Source organism: Erythrolamprus reginae, chromosome 4, assembly GCF_031021105.1.
Source record: "Erythrolamprus reginae isolate rEryReg1 chromosome 4, rEryReg1.hap1, whole genome shotgun sequence".
NCBI lineage: Eukaryota > Metazoa > Chordata > Lepidosauria > Squamata > Dipsadidae > Erythrolamprus > Erythrolamprus reginae.
This window is the reverse complement of record NC_091953.1, coordinates 21,726,420-21,742,488: the sequence shown is the minus strand read 5'-3', so window position 1 is coordinate 21,742,488 and position 16,069 is coordinate 21,726,420. Positions and strand designations below refer to the sequence as shown.

The 16,069-nt window shown below is 42.9% G+C and overlaps 1 protein-coding gene across 11 annotated transcripts in view; it reads right to left on the bottom strand.

Moving 5' to 3' along the window:
• The window catches only part of ZMYM2 (zinc finger MYM-type containing 2), a 111,352-nt gene that overhangs the window by 80,803 nt on the left and 14,480 nt on the right, over positions 1-16,069 (bottom strand). For 10 of the 11 annotated variants that reach the window (XM_070749801.1, XM_070749804.1, XM_070749807.1 and 7 more), the window contains 4 exons: positions 15,509-16,001; positions 15,154-15,247; positions 4,665-4,950; positions 551-716 (listed from right to left, as the gene is read on the bottom strand). In XM_070749801.1, the coding sequence (XP_070605902.1) occupies positions 551-716; positions 4,665-4,950; positions 15,154-15,247; positions 15,509-15,925 (963 nt within the window). In that variant the 5' untranslated portion in view covers positions 15,926-16,001. Of the gene's footprint in view, positions 1-550; positions 717-4,664; positions 4,951-15,153; positions 16,002-16,069 lie in introns of all 11 variants that reach the window. The other variant, XM_070749798.1, reaches the window with a different exon arrangement.

The window sequence follows — 16,069 nt, the reverse complement described above, 5'->3', positions numbered from 1 at the left end:
TTACATTCTTGTTAAATTTAACTCTATATTTTTGATATTAAACTTATTAATTAAATTTCTTTACATTTTAAAATATTCTATGCTTACACAAACAGAAAAAAAAAGAAAAGTTATTAGTAATACTATTTAATATTTAATTCTATATTATAGTTAATTATTAATAGCATTTTTAAAATTCCACCAATTATATACTTTATCCCATATTTTATAATATTCTGTTTCAGTTTGATTATTTAAACGTTTAGTCATCATATCTAGTTCTGCATATTCTATATATTTTTTTAAGTACTTCAGTATCTTTTGGTATTGTATTTTCTTTCCATTTCTGTGCAAATACTACAGAACTTTTATGTATTCTACTTAATATGAGTATTTATCAAGAGATGAAACGTGATACATGAAATAAAATTTAATCTACAGTTGGCAGAGAGTCTTAACTAAACAATACACTTTTTCTCTAAACAATGATATAATTATATTGATAGTTTCTTAAGAAACTCAAATAAAACTGACTTTAGGGGGGGGAATCAATGAAAAATAGCAAACAAACCTCAGTTAGTTTACCACAGATAGTGCATCTTGATTTATTTAAGATTCCTTTTGAGGGATTCTGCTTGTCTTCATAAAAAGACAGACATGATGTACTGCAAAACTCCTGGAAAGATTCACTTGAATCAACCTGAGCAACAATGGTTCCTTTCATTGTTGTTATGTCTCTGAAAAACAAAATGATTATGTCTCAATACTTCAGCAACCATTGCATGTTTTTTTATTCTCAGAAATTAAGCTCTTTAACCTATCGTATCGTTATGAATGTAATTCTCAATCTCACCAGAAGATAGTGTAACATCTTAATGAAAAAGCAATTATGCTACAAAAAAAGTAATATAGTGGAAAACAAATATAACTGGTCAAATACTAATTTCTATCATCCTGCTTTTATGAAACTTTTAACAGGTTTATCTTCACAAAGATATAAATCCCAACAACCTTCTTCCTCAAACCTCTATTTATCCCCTTTTATATTATTAATCATGTTTTAATATGTGTATATACAAGAAGGAATTAACTGTCAATGAGACAGAAAGTATCACAGTACGTTTTGTTATCAATTTTTGAAGTGATACACTTGATTATTGATTATGAACGACATAAAAAAGATGAGAATACAGTGATCCCCCGTTTATTGCGTCCCCAACCATTGCGAACAGGGTACTTCGCTATTTTTCAACCCGGAAGTCAAAAATACCATCTACGCATGCGTGCCGGGCACGCATGCGTAGATGGCAGCGGCTTCCCTGGGTCTTCCCCCTCTTGCTGGCGTCAGCGAGGAGTTTCCCCACCGCCCACGCAAACTCCTCGCTGCCGCTCGCCCGCCCTTCGCCTGCCCACGCCGTTCGCTCCCCCCTCTTGCTGTCGGGAGGGCGAGAAGCCCTCCCCAGCACCCGCTCGCCCGCCCTTCGCCCTGGCGGAGAAATTCCAGCCCCCACCTGGTCCCGCCCGATCCTCCTCCCTGAGGCAGCTCGCCCTCCCATGGCCGCTTCCTCCACCCTCTATTGCAAGCCTCTCTCCTCCCATATTCTGCCCCCCTGCCAGCTTCCAAGCCGCATTCGCCTTCCTCCGCCACCACCAGCATCCAGCTCCCGGCCAAGCAGCCAGGAAAGCCGAGCCGGGCGTGGCGGGGAACATCGGCGCGGGAGGCAGGAGACGGCCGCCGTCACCGCCATACGCGGCTCGGCTTCCCTGGCTGCTGCTCCGGTCGCCCGATCGTCTCCTGCCTCCCGTGCCGATGTTCCCTGCCAAGCCTGGCTCGGATTCCCTGGCTGCTTGGCCGGGGGGGGGGCTCGGCCGAAAGGAGCTGGAGACGCAGAGCTGAACACACCCCTTCATCCCCAAAGGCCGGCCTTTTTGTCTGGGAGGGAAGATGACGTGCCGGTGGCACAGGGGCGAGGGGCGGGAGGCAAATCGCTGCGTCTCCAGCCCCTTTTGGCCGAGCCCCCCCCCCTCCGGCCAAGCAGCCAGGGAAGCCGAACTGGGCTTGGCGGGGAACATCGGCACGGGAGGCAGCTTCTGCCGGACATGGGCAATGGGCGGGACAGAGAAGCGGGGAGAATCAGGAGGCTCCTTTGGCAGCTGGGGGCTGCCTGGCTTTGTTGTTTTGGCTGCAGCGGGTGCCAGGCAGCCTCCAGCCGCCAAAGGAACCTCCTGATTCTTCCCGCTTCTCTGTCCCGCCCATTGCCCGTGTCCGGCAGAAGCTGCTGCCTTATTGCTCTTTGCCGGCGGGATGCAAAGTGCTGGGGTGGGAGGGTGTCCTGACAGCCCCCCCACCCATATGCTTCGCCTCCCGCCGGGCAAGAGCGCTCGGGTGGCAACTTCTTCTAGATACGGGCGATGTCCACGCTCTCTCTCGGCGCTTTCGAGCCGAGTCCGTGAGCGAGTTCGCTCCCGGACTCGGCTCGAAGGCGGCGAGAGACAGCGCCAAGGAACGGGCCTGTCCACGCTCTCTCTCGGCGCTTTCGAGCCGAGTCCGTGAGCGAGTTCGCTCCCGGACTCGGCTCGAAGGCGGCGAGAGACAGCGCCAAGGAACGGGCCTGTCCACGCTCTCTCTCGGCGCTTTCGAGCCGAGTCCGTGAGCGAGTTCGCTCCCGGACTCGGCTCGAAGGCGGCGAGAGACAGCGCCAAGGAACGGGCCTGTCCACGCTCTCTCTCGGCGCTTTCGAGCCGAGTCCGTGAGCGAGTTCGCTCCCGGACTCGGCTCGAAGGCGGCGAGAGACAGCGCCAAGGAACGGGCCTGTCCACGCTCTCTCTCGGCGCTTTCGAGCCGAGTCCATGAGCGAGTTCGCTCCCGGACTCGGCTCGAAAGCGCCGAGAGACAGCGCCCCCCGGACCCCCAACCCGGGTTTGGGGGGCTGCTAGGAAGCCCTCCATGCCGGCGGCAAACAGCCGCGCCGCCCCCAATCTTCGGCTCCTCGCTAGCGCTGTGGGAGTAAAAACACCATCTGCACATGCGCAGACGGTGTTTTTACTTCCGCATCGCTACTTCGCGAAAACCCGCTCGTTGCGGGGGCTCCTGGAACGGAACCCTCGCAACGAGCGGGGGATCACTGTATTGCTTTTGAGATAAGAGACACTGGAAAATGTTTATGATGGAATGAGATAAATTAAGAGATAAAATGGTGACCTAATAAATGCCACTACAAGCAAAATTACTCCTTTATGTTTTTCCTGACAAATGTTTATGTTTTATGACAAATAAATTTATTGCTGAAAAACACAGAAAATAAAAGATCTTGCTTTTTTATTTATATATATTAAATAGATAAATGTCAAAGACTGAATAGCTATAAGTCTGTATGAAGCCCAACTTTCTATAACCACTGTCATTTTTAAAAAATCTGAATGCATAATTATTACAGCAGTTTTAAATAAGAATTAATCTAACGCAGTGATCCCCCGATCATTGCGAGGGTTCCGTTCCAGGACCCCTAGCAATGATCGGGTTTTCGCGAAGTAGCGCTGCGGAAGTAAAAACATCATCTGCGCATGCGTAGATGGTGTTTTTACTTCCGCAGCGCTAGCGAGGAGACGAAGATTGGGGTTCCTGGGAAGGGGACTCAGCTGAGAAGCGGCGCTGGGGTTTCCCCATCGCCCACGCAAACTCCTCGCTGCCGCTCGCCCGCCCTTCGCCCGCCCACGCCGCTCACTCGCGCCGCTTCCCAGCTGAGTCCTGAAGCCAATTCGCTTCAGGACTCAGCTGGGAAGCGGCGCGAGCGAACGGAGTGGGCGGGCGAAGGGCGGGCGAGCCGCGGGCGCGCGGGCAGGCAGGCGGCGGACAAGCCGTTAGCTCGCGCCGCTCGCGCCGCTTCCCAGCTGAGTCCTGAAGCCAATTCGCTTCAGGACTCAGCTGGGAAGCGGCGCGAGCGAACGGCGTGGGCAGGCGAAGGGCGGGCGGGCGAGCGGCAGCGAGGAGTTTGCATGGGCAGTGGGGAAACTCCTCGCTGATGCCCGCCGCTCGCCCTCCCGCCAGCAAGAGGGGGAAGACCCAGGGAAGCCGCCCAGCAGCTGATCTGCCCGGCGCCATCTACGCATGCGTGCCCATAGAAAAAAGGGCGCGCATGCGCAGATGGTGTTTTTACTTCCGGGTTCAAAAATCGCCATATAGCCGTTTCGCAATGATCAGGATCGCAATACCCGGGGGATCACTGTATATCACTTACTGATATAGGTAGCTATAGAAATAAAATAACTTCCAATTTGACTACTAGTTTACTGTAGACACTTATCACAAAAAAGTAGGTCAATTGTGAAGCATTAGAAAATGTGGGTTTTCCCCCTCTCTTTTTAATTCAAAACAGGGCACTTTTGATTTATGCACCTATAAATTAGAACCATGCTTATATCTACATTCACTATTAATTTTAATTCCTACCAAATGTCAGAACAGACAATGGCAACTAAATTATTACTAGCCAATAACAAACTTAACCGCTCTTCTTAATCATTTGCCCAGGACTATACTACTATGCAAGCAAATGATGAAAGAACATAAATAAAAGTATTTCAGTTGTCCACGAAATAATAAAATGGATTTCACAAAGTTATTAGACCAATTAATGGCACTATAGTTTTAATAAATGTGATCAAGAAATAAGAAAAATCCTTACTTTTTGCACATAACACAGAGTTTCTTTGGAGCTGGTTTGTGTGAAAATGATGAAAGGCAAGTAGTAGAACAAAAAAGATGAACAGATCCTTTCCGCTGATATGCAGTCTGGCCCTTCTGTAAAGGCTTCTTGCAGTTAGCGCATGTAACTTTAACCTGCTTGGAAAGTTGCTGTTGTGTAGGTGGTTGGAAGACTTGTTTGGGAAGAGATGCCACAGGAGATAAGGAATCTACACCTGGTTGCTTCTGATTCCTTGGAAATGAAGCTGACTGAGAAATCCAGGAATCTTAAAAATACAAAATGAAAAAACTAGAAGTTAAGTGAACAACTTTAGGAAATTTACAATGACAATCTGCTGGCGGTAATCTGACAGTAAAGCACAACATTGCATAGCTAGTTCAGGTAAAAACTACAAAAATAGTTTAACTGTTGTTAAGAATAAATTGAACTGCAATAATATCTATACAGCCCTATTTTTAAGAAAGATACTTTATCATAGAAATTGCAATGGAACATTATAAACCTATGATTGCAAACCTATGGCACGTATGCCGGAAATGGCACACGGAGCTATGTTGCCTGGCACATGCGGTGTCACCCATTCCTCTTCCGTGTTTGCAGTGCATGCATGCGCACCGGCCAGCTAGTTTTCTGGCTACCTGTGCGCATGAGTGCATAATGATCAACTGGCCTTCACGTGTGCGGCAGTGCCAGAAGCCGTAAGATCAGCTGGTCATGCACATATGCGTGTCAATAACCGGAAGATTAGCTGGCCAGCGCGCATGCGTGCCCCAAAATATTCACCCACTTACCAGCCAGATGTGCTGTCGCCAGTCGCTCCCCTGCGCCAGCCTGCCTTGTTACTGCCACTGCAAGGAAAGGCTCTAAAGCTACACTATCTGAGATCCACATGGGCTACAACAGGGGGAGACCAGACATGGCTGACTGAATGCTACCCAGAGCATGATGCTGGCAGAACAAGGAGACACCACTGCCTCTTAGCCAACACCAACGGCCTGCTTCTGCAGCCTGCCCCATTGGCTGTTCCTGCCACTGTCAGGGAAGTGATTGTGCAAGAACTGCCACCACCAGGGGCAAAGTGACGGCAATATCAAGGATCGGCTGGCTGGGCTTCCCTGTCTCCCTGCCCGAGAGAGCTTTTGGCACGGCCCTAAGCCTCCGGCATGGAGAGACAGAAACCGTAGCTCGCTGTTCCTGCCACACCCAACCTCTAGCATCCAGCAGTGGTGGTTCTCACACTGCTGCTTTTTCGGCAGCTGCAGGAACAGCGGGTTGTGGTGTTCCTCCTTCCCTGCTGGAGGCTTGATCCTGCCAGAAGCGCTCTTGGGCAGGGTCTGACCAGGGCACTGTGAAAACTACTGCCGCCAGAGGCAATGAGGTGGTAGCAGCAAGGATAGGTGGGCTGGAGCTTAGCTGCCTCCCTGCCTGAGTAGGCTTCGGGCATATCCCCAAGCCTCTGGTAGGGAGGAACAGAAACACCAGCACGCTATGCCTGCCGCTTCTCACCCTCTCGCGTGGTGGTTCTCACACTGCCATTTCCACAGCAGCTGCAGAAATAGCAGGCTGGGGTTTCCCTCACTCCCTACCGGATGCCCGGGACCACACAAGAACCCCTTTTAGGTGGGGAGACAGGGAACCCCAGCCTGACTGGCAGCTCTGCTCCTTTTCCTCTTCTACTTCCGGCGTGCCCCCTTGCCTCTAAGAGAAGGAGAATTTTATTTAATTTATTAAATCTATAGGCCACCCAACTCCTGTCGGACTCTGGGCGGCAGACAGCAAATAAAAAAACAATATAGGAAGCCTCCAGCGAGGAGAGAGAGAAGTCCCAACCAGTTGTTCCTGCCACCCTACCCCTTGCAGTGGCAGTTCTCACACTGCTGCTTCCCTTGCGACTGCAGGAACAGTGGGCTGGTGTTTCCCTCCCTCCCTGGTTTCTCCTTCTCCTGGCTGTGAGGGGCGAGAGAGCACACCGGAACTTAGAAGAGGAAGAGGAAAAGGACAGGGAAGACTCAGACTGGCCAGGGAAATGGCAGTGCAAGAACTGCCTAGAGGGGCGAGAGAGTTGGGGCAGCAACAACAGTGGACTGGGGCTTCTCTTCCTCCTCCTTAGAGGCTTGGGGCCGCTTCAGAAGCCTGCTCGGGCAGGGAGACAGGGAAGCCCCAGCCTGGCTAGCAGCTATGCTTCTTTTCCTCTTCAATGTTCCAGCATGTCCCCTCACCCCTCGCAGCCAGGAGGAGAAGCCACTGGTGAAGAGGGGAGCTCCACACGAGGACCAGAGGAGAGCGCTGTAAGTGGTAAAAGGGGCACTGACCAGGAAGCGGTCATGCTCCCTTGTGGCGGAAGAGGGTTGCACCAACATTTGCCAGCACAAATAGTCATGTTGGACACTGCCTGGAGTGTGATGCTGGCAGCTGGAGGAATCGGGCAAAGTTTGGTTCAGGCGGCTTTCCAGGCCCAAAACAGGCCAGGGGTCATGTGCAGGTGGAGCATGCACGGGGATGCACCCATCTACAGTATGGTAAGCATGAGGGTCATGCATGCATGCACAGGTGAGGCACACATTGCATTGTGGGTGCTGGCACACACGCTATCACGCACGTGTGCACAAACACTTACTTTTGGCACACGAAAAGAAAAAGATTTGCCTTCACTGTTATAAACCAGGGTAACTTTGAACATATTACTGTTTAAATCAACATTTCAAAACCTTTTAAAATATGAACTGTTCCTATGTAAAGATCTTGTCCAAATTTAACATACCACAAAGCAAGTTAAATGAAATTACTTTTGACAATGGCTTGAAAAAATAAGGGCAATTTGGAAATGATTTATTGGTTATGTAAACAAACATCCTCCAAGCAAAAAGATAAAGGTTAACATTTTAATTTCAAGTAATGAAATAAGGACTGTCAATTCCCAAAGAAGTTTCAGGTTTGTCTACTTCCCTAGTGTCTTACCACATCTTACAAGGCTGTATAGGAATAATTCAGTATCTGAAAAGCATGTCATATTGTTTACATTGTACAGTGGAACCCCGACATACGAGCTGCTCTACTTGCGAGCAGCTCGAGATAAGAGCTGGGAGGGGAGCGACATTTTTGTTCGTCTCCCGAGCTCACATCCGGGATACGAGCCGAGAGGAGCCACGCCCCCCTGACGCTTTCGGCAACTTCCGAAGACGCTGGAAGGAAGGAAGGCAATCCAGCGCCCGGCTCCTCTCAGCTCGTATCCTGCCACTTGGTAAGCGGAGAGGCGTTCGCCTCCCCTGCCGCCCCACTCTGGGGGTCCTTGGCTTCTGCTTGGGGATGAGTGAGAGAAAGGGGGGGAGAGAAAGAGATAGCAAGAGAGAGAAAGTGAGAAGAAGAGATGGAAAGAGGGGGAGAGAGAGAGAAAGAGAGGGGGGGGGAGAGAAAGAGAGAGGGAGAGAGAGAGAGGAGATAAAGGAAGAGGAGAGAGATAAAGGAAGAGAAAGAAAGAAAGAGGGATAGAAAGAGAGAGAGAGTGAGAGATGCTCAGTGAGCCTTTCTTTGAAGTTGCCTTTCTTTCTTTCTTTCTTTCTTTCTTTCTTCACCGTGTGTCGGTGCGTCGCAGCTCTCTCTCCATTCTTCTCTTTCCCCCTCTCGGGCTCCGAAAAACAGAGGAAACCCATGGAGATCCAGACGGGAGGATGGGGCAGGAAAGAGTGCAGAAAAACGGAGGAAACCCATGGAGATCCAGAGGGGAGGATGGGTCAGGAAAGAGTGCAGAAAAACAGAGGAAACCCATGGAGATCCAGAGGGGAGGATGGGTCAGGAAAGAGTGCAGAAAAACGGAGGAAACCCATGGAGATCCAGAGGGGAGAATGGGGCAGGAAAGAGTGCAGAAAAACGGAGGAAACCCATGGAGATCCAGAGGGAAGGATGGGGCAGGAAAGAGTGCAGAAAAACGGAGGAAACCCATGGAGATCCAGAGGGGAGAATGGGGCAGGAAAGAGTGCAGAAAAACGGAGGAAACCCATGGAGATAGAGAGGGGAGGATGGGGCAGGAAAGAGTGCAGAAAAACGGAGGAAACCCATGGAGATCCAGAGGGGAGGATGGGGCAGGAAAGAGTGCAGAAAAACGGAGGAAACCCATGGAGATCCAGAGGGGAGGATGGGGCAGGAAAGAGTGCAGAAAAACGGAGGAAAAAAGCGCTTTCCCAGGCAGCCGGCTTGCTGGCCGGGGAAGCAAGCGATCCGGGACTGCCTCGTTTCCTCTTCCCGCTGCCGCATTCGAAGCCCGGGAGAGGGAAAGAGAAGAATGGAGAGAGAGCCGCGCGTGTGTCGGTGCGTCGCGGCTCTCTCTCTTTTTTTGTTGTTGCACGGATTAATTGACTTTACATTGTTTCCTATGGGAAACAATGTTTCGTCATACGAGCTTTCCGACTTACGAGCCTCCTTCCGGCACCAATTAATCTCGTAAGTCGGGGTTCTACTGTATATGTATTATATACCAGTAATAAACACTTACCTTGAATAGCATCAGAGAATTTTAAACTACAAATCAAATTATTGTTACTATTATTTTAACTTGAACATACTTTCCATAATTCAGTGTTAGCTACCTGCTTTTAGGAATATCTTTTGACTTGAGGTACATTTTTTAAATATCTGCAACTGCAGTTCAATGTAGCATGTTAATTTCATTCTCATTTATGTAACTTGATAACTGAGTCCTATCAATTTTGAGTTTAGCCAAATATTTTATAGGCCTTGAGATGGTACATAAAGAATCTTTATTTTCTTGAATTTTTTTAGTGTTGATACACACATGTAACACTGTCTATGCTCTCACATTATTACTCAAAAAGTTTTAAAAAGTCAATACTTCCTTTTTTATTTTTGTAACTATCAGCAATAAGTATATGCAAATAAAAGTATCAAAAAAATGAAAACAATTCTGTTTGTGGGCTTCACTCTAACAGATAACAAAACAAAAAGAAAAAAACTCAACACCTATAGCAAATTTTAGTGTTCTCTTTGGCCTATGTATTTACTTTTCAAAATGAGATGGATGGCAAATATATTTACTAAATAAATAAAAATACCCAAAGAATACAGGTATAAAAAAGTAAAGTAATTTAAAAGACCCTTCTCTCTTCTTTTGGTTGAAGACAGCAGAGCTAGCTTTTTGGATAACAGTTGATGACAACAGACTTTTCTCTTAGAAAACTCATTGTAATGTTCCAAAATATTCCACAATCTGGTTACCGTATTTTTTTTTTTTTGGAGTATAAGACACACCTTTTCCCTCCCCAAGAAGATGAAAATTCAGGTGCATCTTATACTCTGAATATAGCTTTTTTTCAAAGTTTTTTTTCCAGCCCTAACTAGGTGCTAACAATCTTCCCAGCTCTTACCTTGCAGGTTCTTTCATTGTTACTCTTAGCGAAGTATGTTTTCCAAATTTTAAGTCTTTGCAGGTTTTTTTCATTGCTCTACTTGCTATGAATGTTTCTTTCCAGCCCTGACCAAGACGCTAATGATTTTCCCAGCTCTTACTGGCTTGCAAACTCTTTCATTGTTACTCTCTTTGAATAAGGTTTTTTTAAAAGCCCTAACCAGGGGGACAAAATATTGTGCTGAAGCTGACAATCTAAGGATGTTAGTCAGATGAATATCTGGTAAGCAGATTCTTTACCCTATTTTCCTCCCCAAAAATGAAGGTGCGTTTTATACTCTGTTGCGTCTTAAACTCCCAAAATACGATAATAGGCAGCACTTATATAAATTACTACATTATCTGAGACAAGAAACTATTGGATGGAAACTGATCTGAAATTTTCATTGATAGTCAGGAAACTCAGAAACATTTCCAGCTCTGTTCTGACAGAACACTTGAGTTGTTGTGAGTTTTGTTCCAGGAGGTACAGTTTTCTGGTGTGTGATAGAACACACTGTCTATTTATCCTTTTATTAACCATATCCACAACTCCAATCCCTAGATTTCAAGGTTATTTTTATCTTTCATGAAAAACCATTGCTTTGCCATCATTTTCTACCATTGGTTCCATTCCAAATATGTTGGTTCCTCTATTCAGTATTGCACTTTCTTGCATAACAATTGATAATGAAGTCAAATTCTATTCATGTGGCAAAAATACAGTTATACAGTTGTATTTTTAATCTTTTTAACTTCTAGTAATGATCAACTCAATAACATCACAACTTCAGTGATGTTTTTAACCAATTATTTTGCTACATTTGCAAAACCATCAAACAACCATGCAAAAAGTAATGCAGATACCATGTACCTGTCCTAAATAATGTTATTTAAAATCTAGTGATGATCATGAAACATTGTAGGGTTTGTATGTGAATGCGCTGAAAAAAACAATACAGGTGTGGAAACTTCATTGTGGTTTCAGGTATCTGAAGTTGATAACTATAGACATGAACCCATTAGGCAGAGTAAATGACATCACATATCTACAATTTTTGTCACACTGTAGTCTCTATGTTGCACACATGCAAACTTAACATCAGTATCTAGCCCCAATAATTCCTGGCATCTTCATTATTCTGACCTTATAATGCTCTCTTCATGTTTATTTCTATCACACTGAAAATGAGGAAGCACCCAGCAGAGGAAAGTGGAAAATGTTTGCTCAAAACTGAGATCTTACTGATGGGAAATGCATTGGAGAAGAACGTATATGACCTTCAACACCATCAAGAACAGCATCAAGCTCAAAAATTAGCTAGAACCTTCAATGTAACCCTGTAATGTGTACAAAGCAACACTAAACAAAGCAGTATCAATAAGTACTTAGAAACATAGAAACATAGAAGACTGACGGCAGAAAAAGACCTCATGGTCCATCAAGTCTGCCCTTATACCATTTCCTGTATTTTATCTTAGGATGAATCTATGTTTATCCCAGGCATGTTTAAATTCAGTTACTGTGGATTTACCAACCACATCTGCTGGAAGTTTGTTCCAAGGATCTACTACTCTTTCAGTGAAATAATATTTCCTCGCGTTGCTTTTGATCTTTCCCCCAACTAAACTTCAGATTGTGTCCCCTTGTTCTTATGTTCACTTTCCTATTAAAAACACTTCCCTCCTGAACCTTATTTAATCATTTAACATATTTAAATGTTTCGATCATGTCCCTCCTTTTCCTTCTGTCCTCCAGACTATACAGATTGAGTTCATTAAGTCTTTCCTGATACGTTTTATGCTTCAGACCTTCCACCATTCTTGTAGCCTGTCTTTGGACCCGTTCAATTTTGTCAATATCTTTTTGTAGGTGAGGTCTCCAAAACTGAACACAGTATTCCAAATGTGGTCTCACCAGCACTCTATACTTTGAGAATGTAGCTACAACTATGGTTGGTGCAGAATCAGGAGTGAGATGGTCCAGGTTTGCTCGTGCCTGTCAGTGGTAGGAGACCCAGTCACAGTTATTTTAACCACTGTGCATGCGCAAAGCCTTCTATGCATGTGCAAAGGGTAAAAGAACCCAAATGGTGGTGTCCGGGTGTGTGGGCGGAGCCTCACGCTCCTTTTGTGACCGGCTCTTCTACGACCGACAGACACGAGCAAACCCGGAGCATTTCAGTCCTGTGCAGTCATCAAAACATGACTGTTATTTCCACAGCTTTAAAAAGAAGTGCCCCAATGCTTTATTTTTATTTTGTATCTTTAATTCTTCTTTTTCCTTGCATCTTTCTTCTTTTGAGACACATGAGGTTTCATGATCTGTAGTTGCATGGTATGGATTCTAATCTTACTATATAAAACCAGGCCTGATATTATTCCCAGGTAAGAGAGAATGCTAACACATAACAATAATGGTAGCAGGGAAATTTTCCTCAATATGCTAGCTGGGATGAAATATATTTCAGAAAAGAATCAGGTATGTGGCATTTGACACATATTTAACTATTATCAACTATTATCAACTATTTCACAAAGGAATGTAGAAATTTGTCAGGAAGCACATCAAAATCCAATAGTTATGAGTAGTTCCAATACTCAAAATTCAGCCATTAGTGAACAAGATTATTCATTAGAGCCACTGATATACTTAGTACATGGATGTAAGAAATATAACTTTTTATTCACCATTCTTAAACTATTTTTCTTTTTTCAAGCACCACCAATTTCCTTATACATCTTTTTCAACCAAATATTTTCAATCATATACTTCTCATCTCAAAATGAAGCTTTAGTTCTTAGATAAATGACATAGAAGCCTGCATTTATTTTATATTATTATATTATTATTATTATTATTATTATTATTTATTTATTTATTTATTTTATTATAGGCTTTATTTTAACAAACTAAATATCTGAAATGAACCTCATCCCCCCAAATTTGAACTGACAATACTGCTTTTTCAAAGGGTCTTAAATATTTGGCTCTTCAGCCATTAGGAGGAAATGATTCTTTCTCCTTTCTATTTCTTGTCATGCTTTGTTTGCCATCATTCTTTTATCTTGCTTGTTTTTTGCATTATTTTTTAAAATGTTTACCTGTAAATTACCCAGTTGTCAGAAGGGGCAACATATAAATTTAAGAATAGTTTCTTTCGCTTTCCATGTATATTATTTTTGTAATTAATAATAAGAAACTTTACTAAACAGTGGCTTATAAATAATAAACACATTTTTAAATTTGATTACAGCCTGACAACTGTTTAAAAGCACAGCTCAAAAGTAAAACTATGAAGTACTATAATACATTGTGCTTCCATCGCACAGTATTTCAATGGTGATTGATTTGAGCAAGCATATTCCATAATTTCCACTGCTCAGTCCTACTGTACATAACTGTTAGCTATTGGAGCTCAACAAATCTCTGTATTGCCACTGTCACTGTTCTGTATGTAAACATTTAAAAAGTATAATTTCATTTTATGTTTATTAACAAACTTATACCTTAACAGATTTTCACTAAATATATTTAATGCTTATTCAAATGGAAAGAATGCTGAGAATATTCATCTTAATCTTACAGTGGATAGCATGCATAATAGTTATTGATTGTACTTCAAATTATCCAGCTAAAAAAAGATGTTTTCAAAACAGGTTGCCAGATGCAATTTTTCATTCTAATGACAATTTCCAGTAAAAGTACAAAAATGGTAAGTAGGAGCATTGAGCATATTTTGGGATGCGAGGGAGGAAAGGTATTGGAAACAGAAACGATTTGTTGTTCTATGTGCATGTGATAATGTTTGTCTTGAATGTTTTTGTAAGGCAGGCAAAATTATTGGCAAACAAATTTAATAAAGAAATAAAATAAATAAATAAAATCATTATTTTTATGCTTTGGGAAGGTAAATACAGGATTTAGTGTGCAGTGTTCAGTTTCAGTCCTGCTCCTGTGAAATCAATTTCTCAGTAAACTTCTTTTTTAGTAAAGAGATTAAATGATTTTCTGTTTTACAACTGAAACTCATTTTTTTCATAGATTCTATGCTAAATTACTTTATTTTTTTAAAATTTGATAAGATTTGCAGGGCCAACACAATGTGCAACATGTTCATACTGATGTAATATTGTATATTACATACATATATGGAAATGTGTGTTAGTTATTACTTATTTGGATTTATGGATTCTATTTCTTTCATTTATTGAGTTATTGAGATGTATTTTGTGTTGGGGAGGGGTTGTACCAAGGGAGGTTCATTTAATTGAATTCTACACATTGTGCATTGACAATAAAGATTTGCTTTGAATTTCACACTTTCGCTTTCTGCACAATTTTTAGAAGACTTAGAATAACAGAGTTGGAAGGCACTCGTAGGAATCTAGTCCAATCCCCTGCTCAAGCAGGAGACCGGTACCATTTTTGACAAGTGGCTGTCTAGTCTCTTCTTGAAAGCTTCCAGTGATGAAGCACCCACAACTTCTGAAGACAAGCTGTTCCAATTGATTGATTGTTTTCACTGTCTGAAAAATTTTCCTTATTTCTAGGTTGAATCTCTCCTTGACCAGTTTCCATCCATTGTTCCTTATCTAGTCTTCAAGTGCTTTTGAAAATAGATTGTCCCACTCTTCTCTTTGACAGCCCTCAAATATTGGAACATATTTGTTCTAATATTATATAATATATAATATTATATAACATACAATATTATATAACATTGGAACATCTAACTAACTACATCCTCATGGCTGCCTTATTATAAAGGAATCAACAATACTCAATGTATTTAATTTGCTTATCAGACCCAAAAGATAGGAATTCTTTTAAAGGCCACAAGTTCCAGATAATTGTACTCAATAAATGTTAACTGTTTAAAATCCTTTTATTATAACAGTGTGATTTAAATTAACCTTTCAAGCAATGTACAATGTAATTTTATAAAATCGCACCAAAATAGTTTCAAAATAACTGGCTTAATGAAAATTTTCAAGTCTTAGGATAAAAGTATACACATAGATATAACTTATATACATATTAAAAATATACTTATAGATATAACTTACCTGGATTATGATGAGTTGCAGATTCTCCATTCTGAAAGACATCACCAGCTACGTTCATTCTACCGGGATTGAAAGGTCCTACACCAGTCTTGGTCTGTGAAGTTAAAGATGGGGTGTATGTTTGTATATTAACACCAAAATTACTTGACTGCAGTCCGTTAGATATATCTCCCAAGTTGGTATTCTGTAGTGATGTTACATGTGTTATCATTAAGTTCATGTCACGCCCTTCAGTATTTTCTAAACGGCCAACACTCACAGAGCTCAAACCTCTTTCTAATGTAGTAACATTAGCTATTTGAATTTCAGAGTCTGGTTCTGTGGTTATACCACTAATACCTATTCCTGCATTTACCTTACTTCTGGAAAAACTGGATGTTGAGAATTCCATTTCATTGGTTCTGTTTTTACCCTCTGGAAATCTTCTTTCACTGAAACTGGCATCATTTCTCTCTTGTCCCTGATTTGTTTCAATGTCTTCTTCATCATCAATAATAATAGTCTCAGTTATACTTCCTTTCTGAGCACTCATGTCTTTTGATGGAGCTGATATTTTAGGATCATTCCCATGTTGCTCTTCATTACTGGATGAATTAAAAACATTTCTGTGTTCTGTTATTAATGGTGTAGAGATTTGTGGAGGTTGTACAGGTTCAACAAACACAACATCATCATCATCTTCTATGGAGGTACTCTGGAACTTAGATCTAGACACCATAGAATTAGATGGACCTCCAAAAGAGCTTCCTACATTGGCTAGGCCAGTTGCCATTGTGATAAGCCCTTATAAACCAGACGTAGGTTCAGAGAACGCCAATTTTCAGCTACCTTCTGGCCTTCCAGAAAAACTGTTACAAAAAGAGAAAGCAGTTTCACTATAACATAATCCAATTATTTTTTCAAATTATTTTTCAAA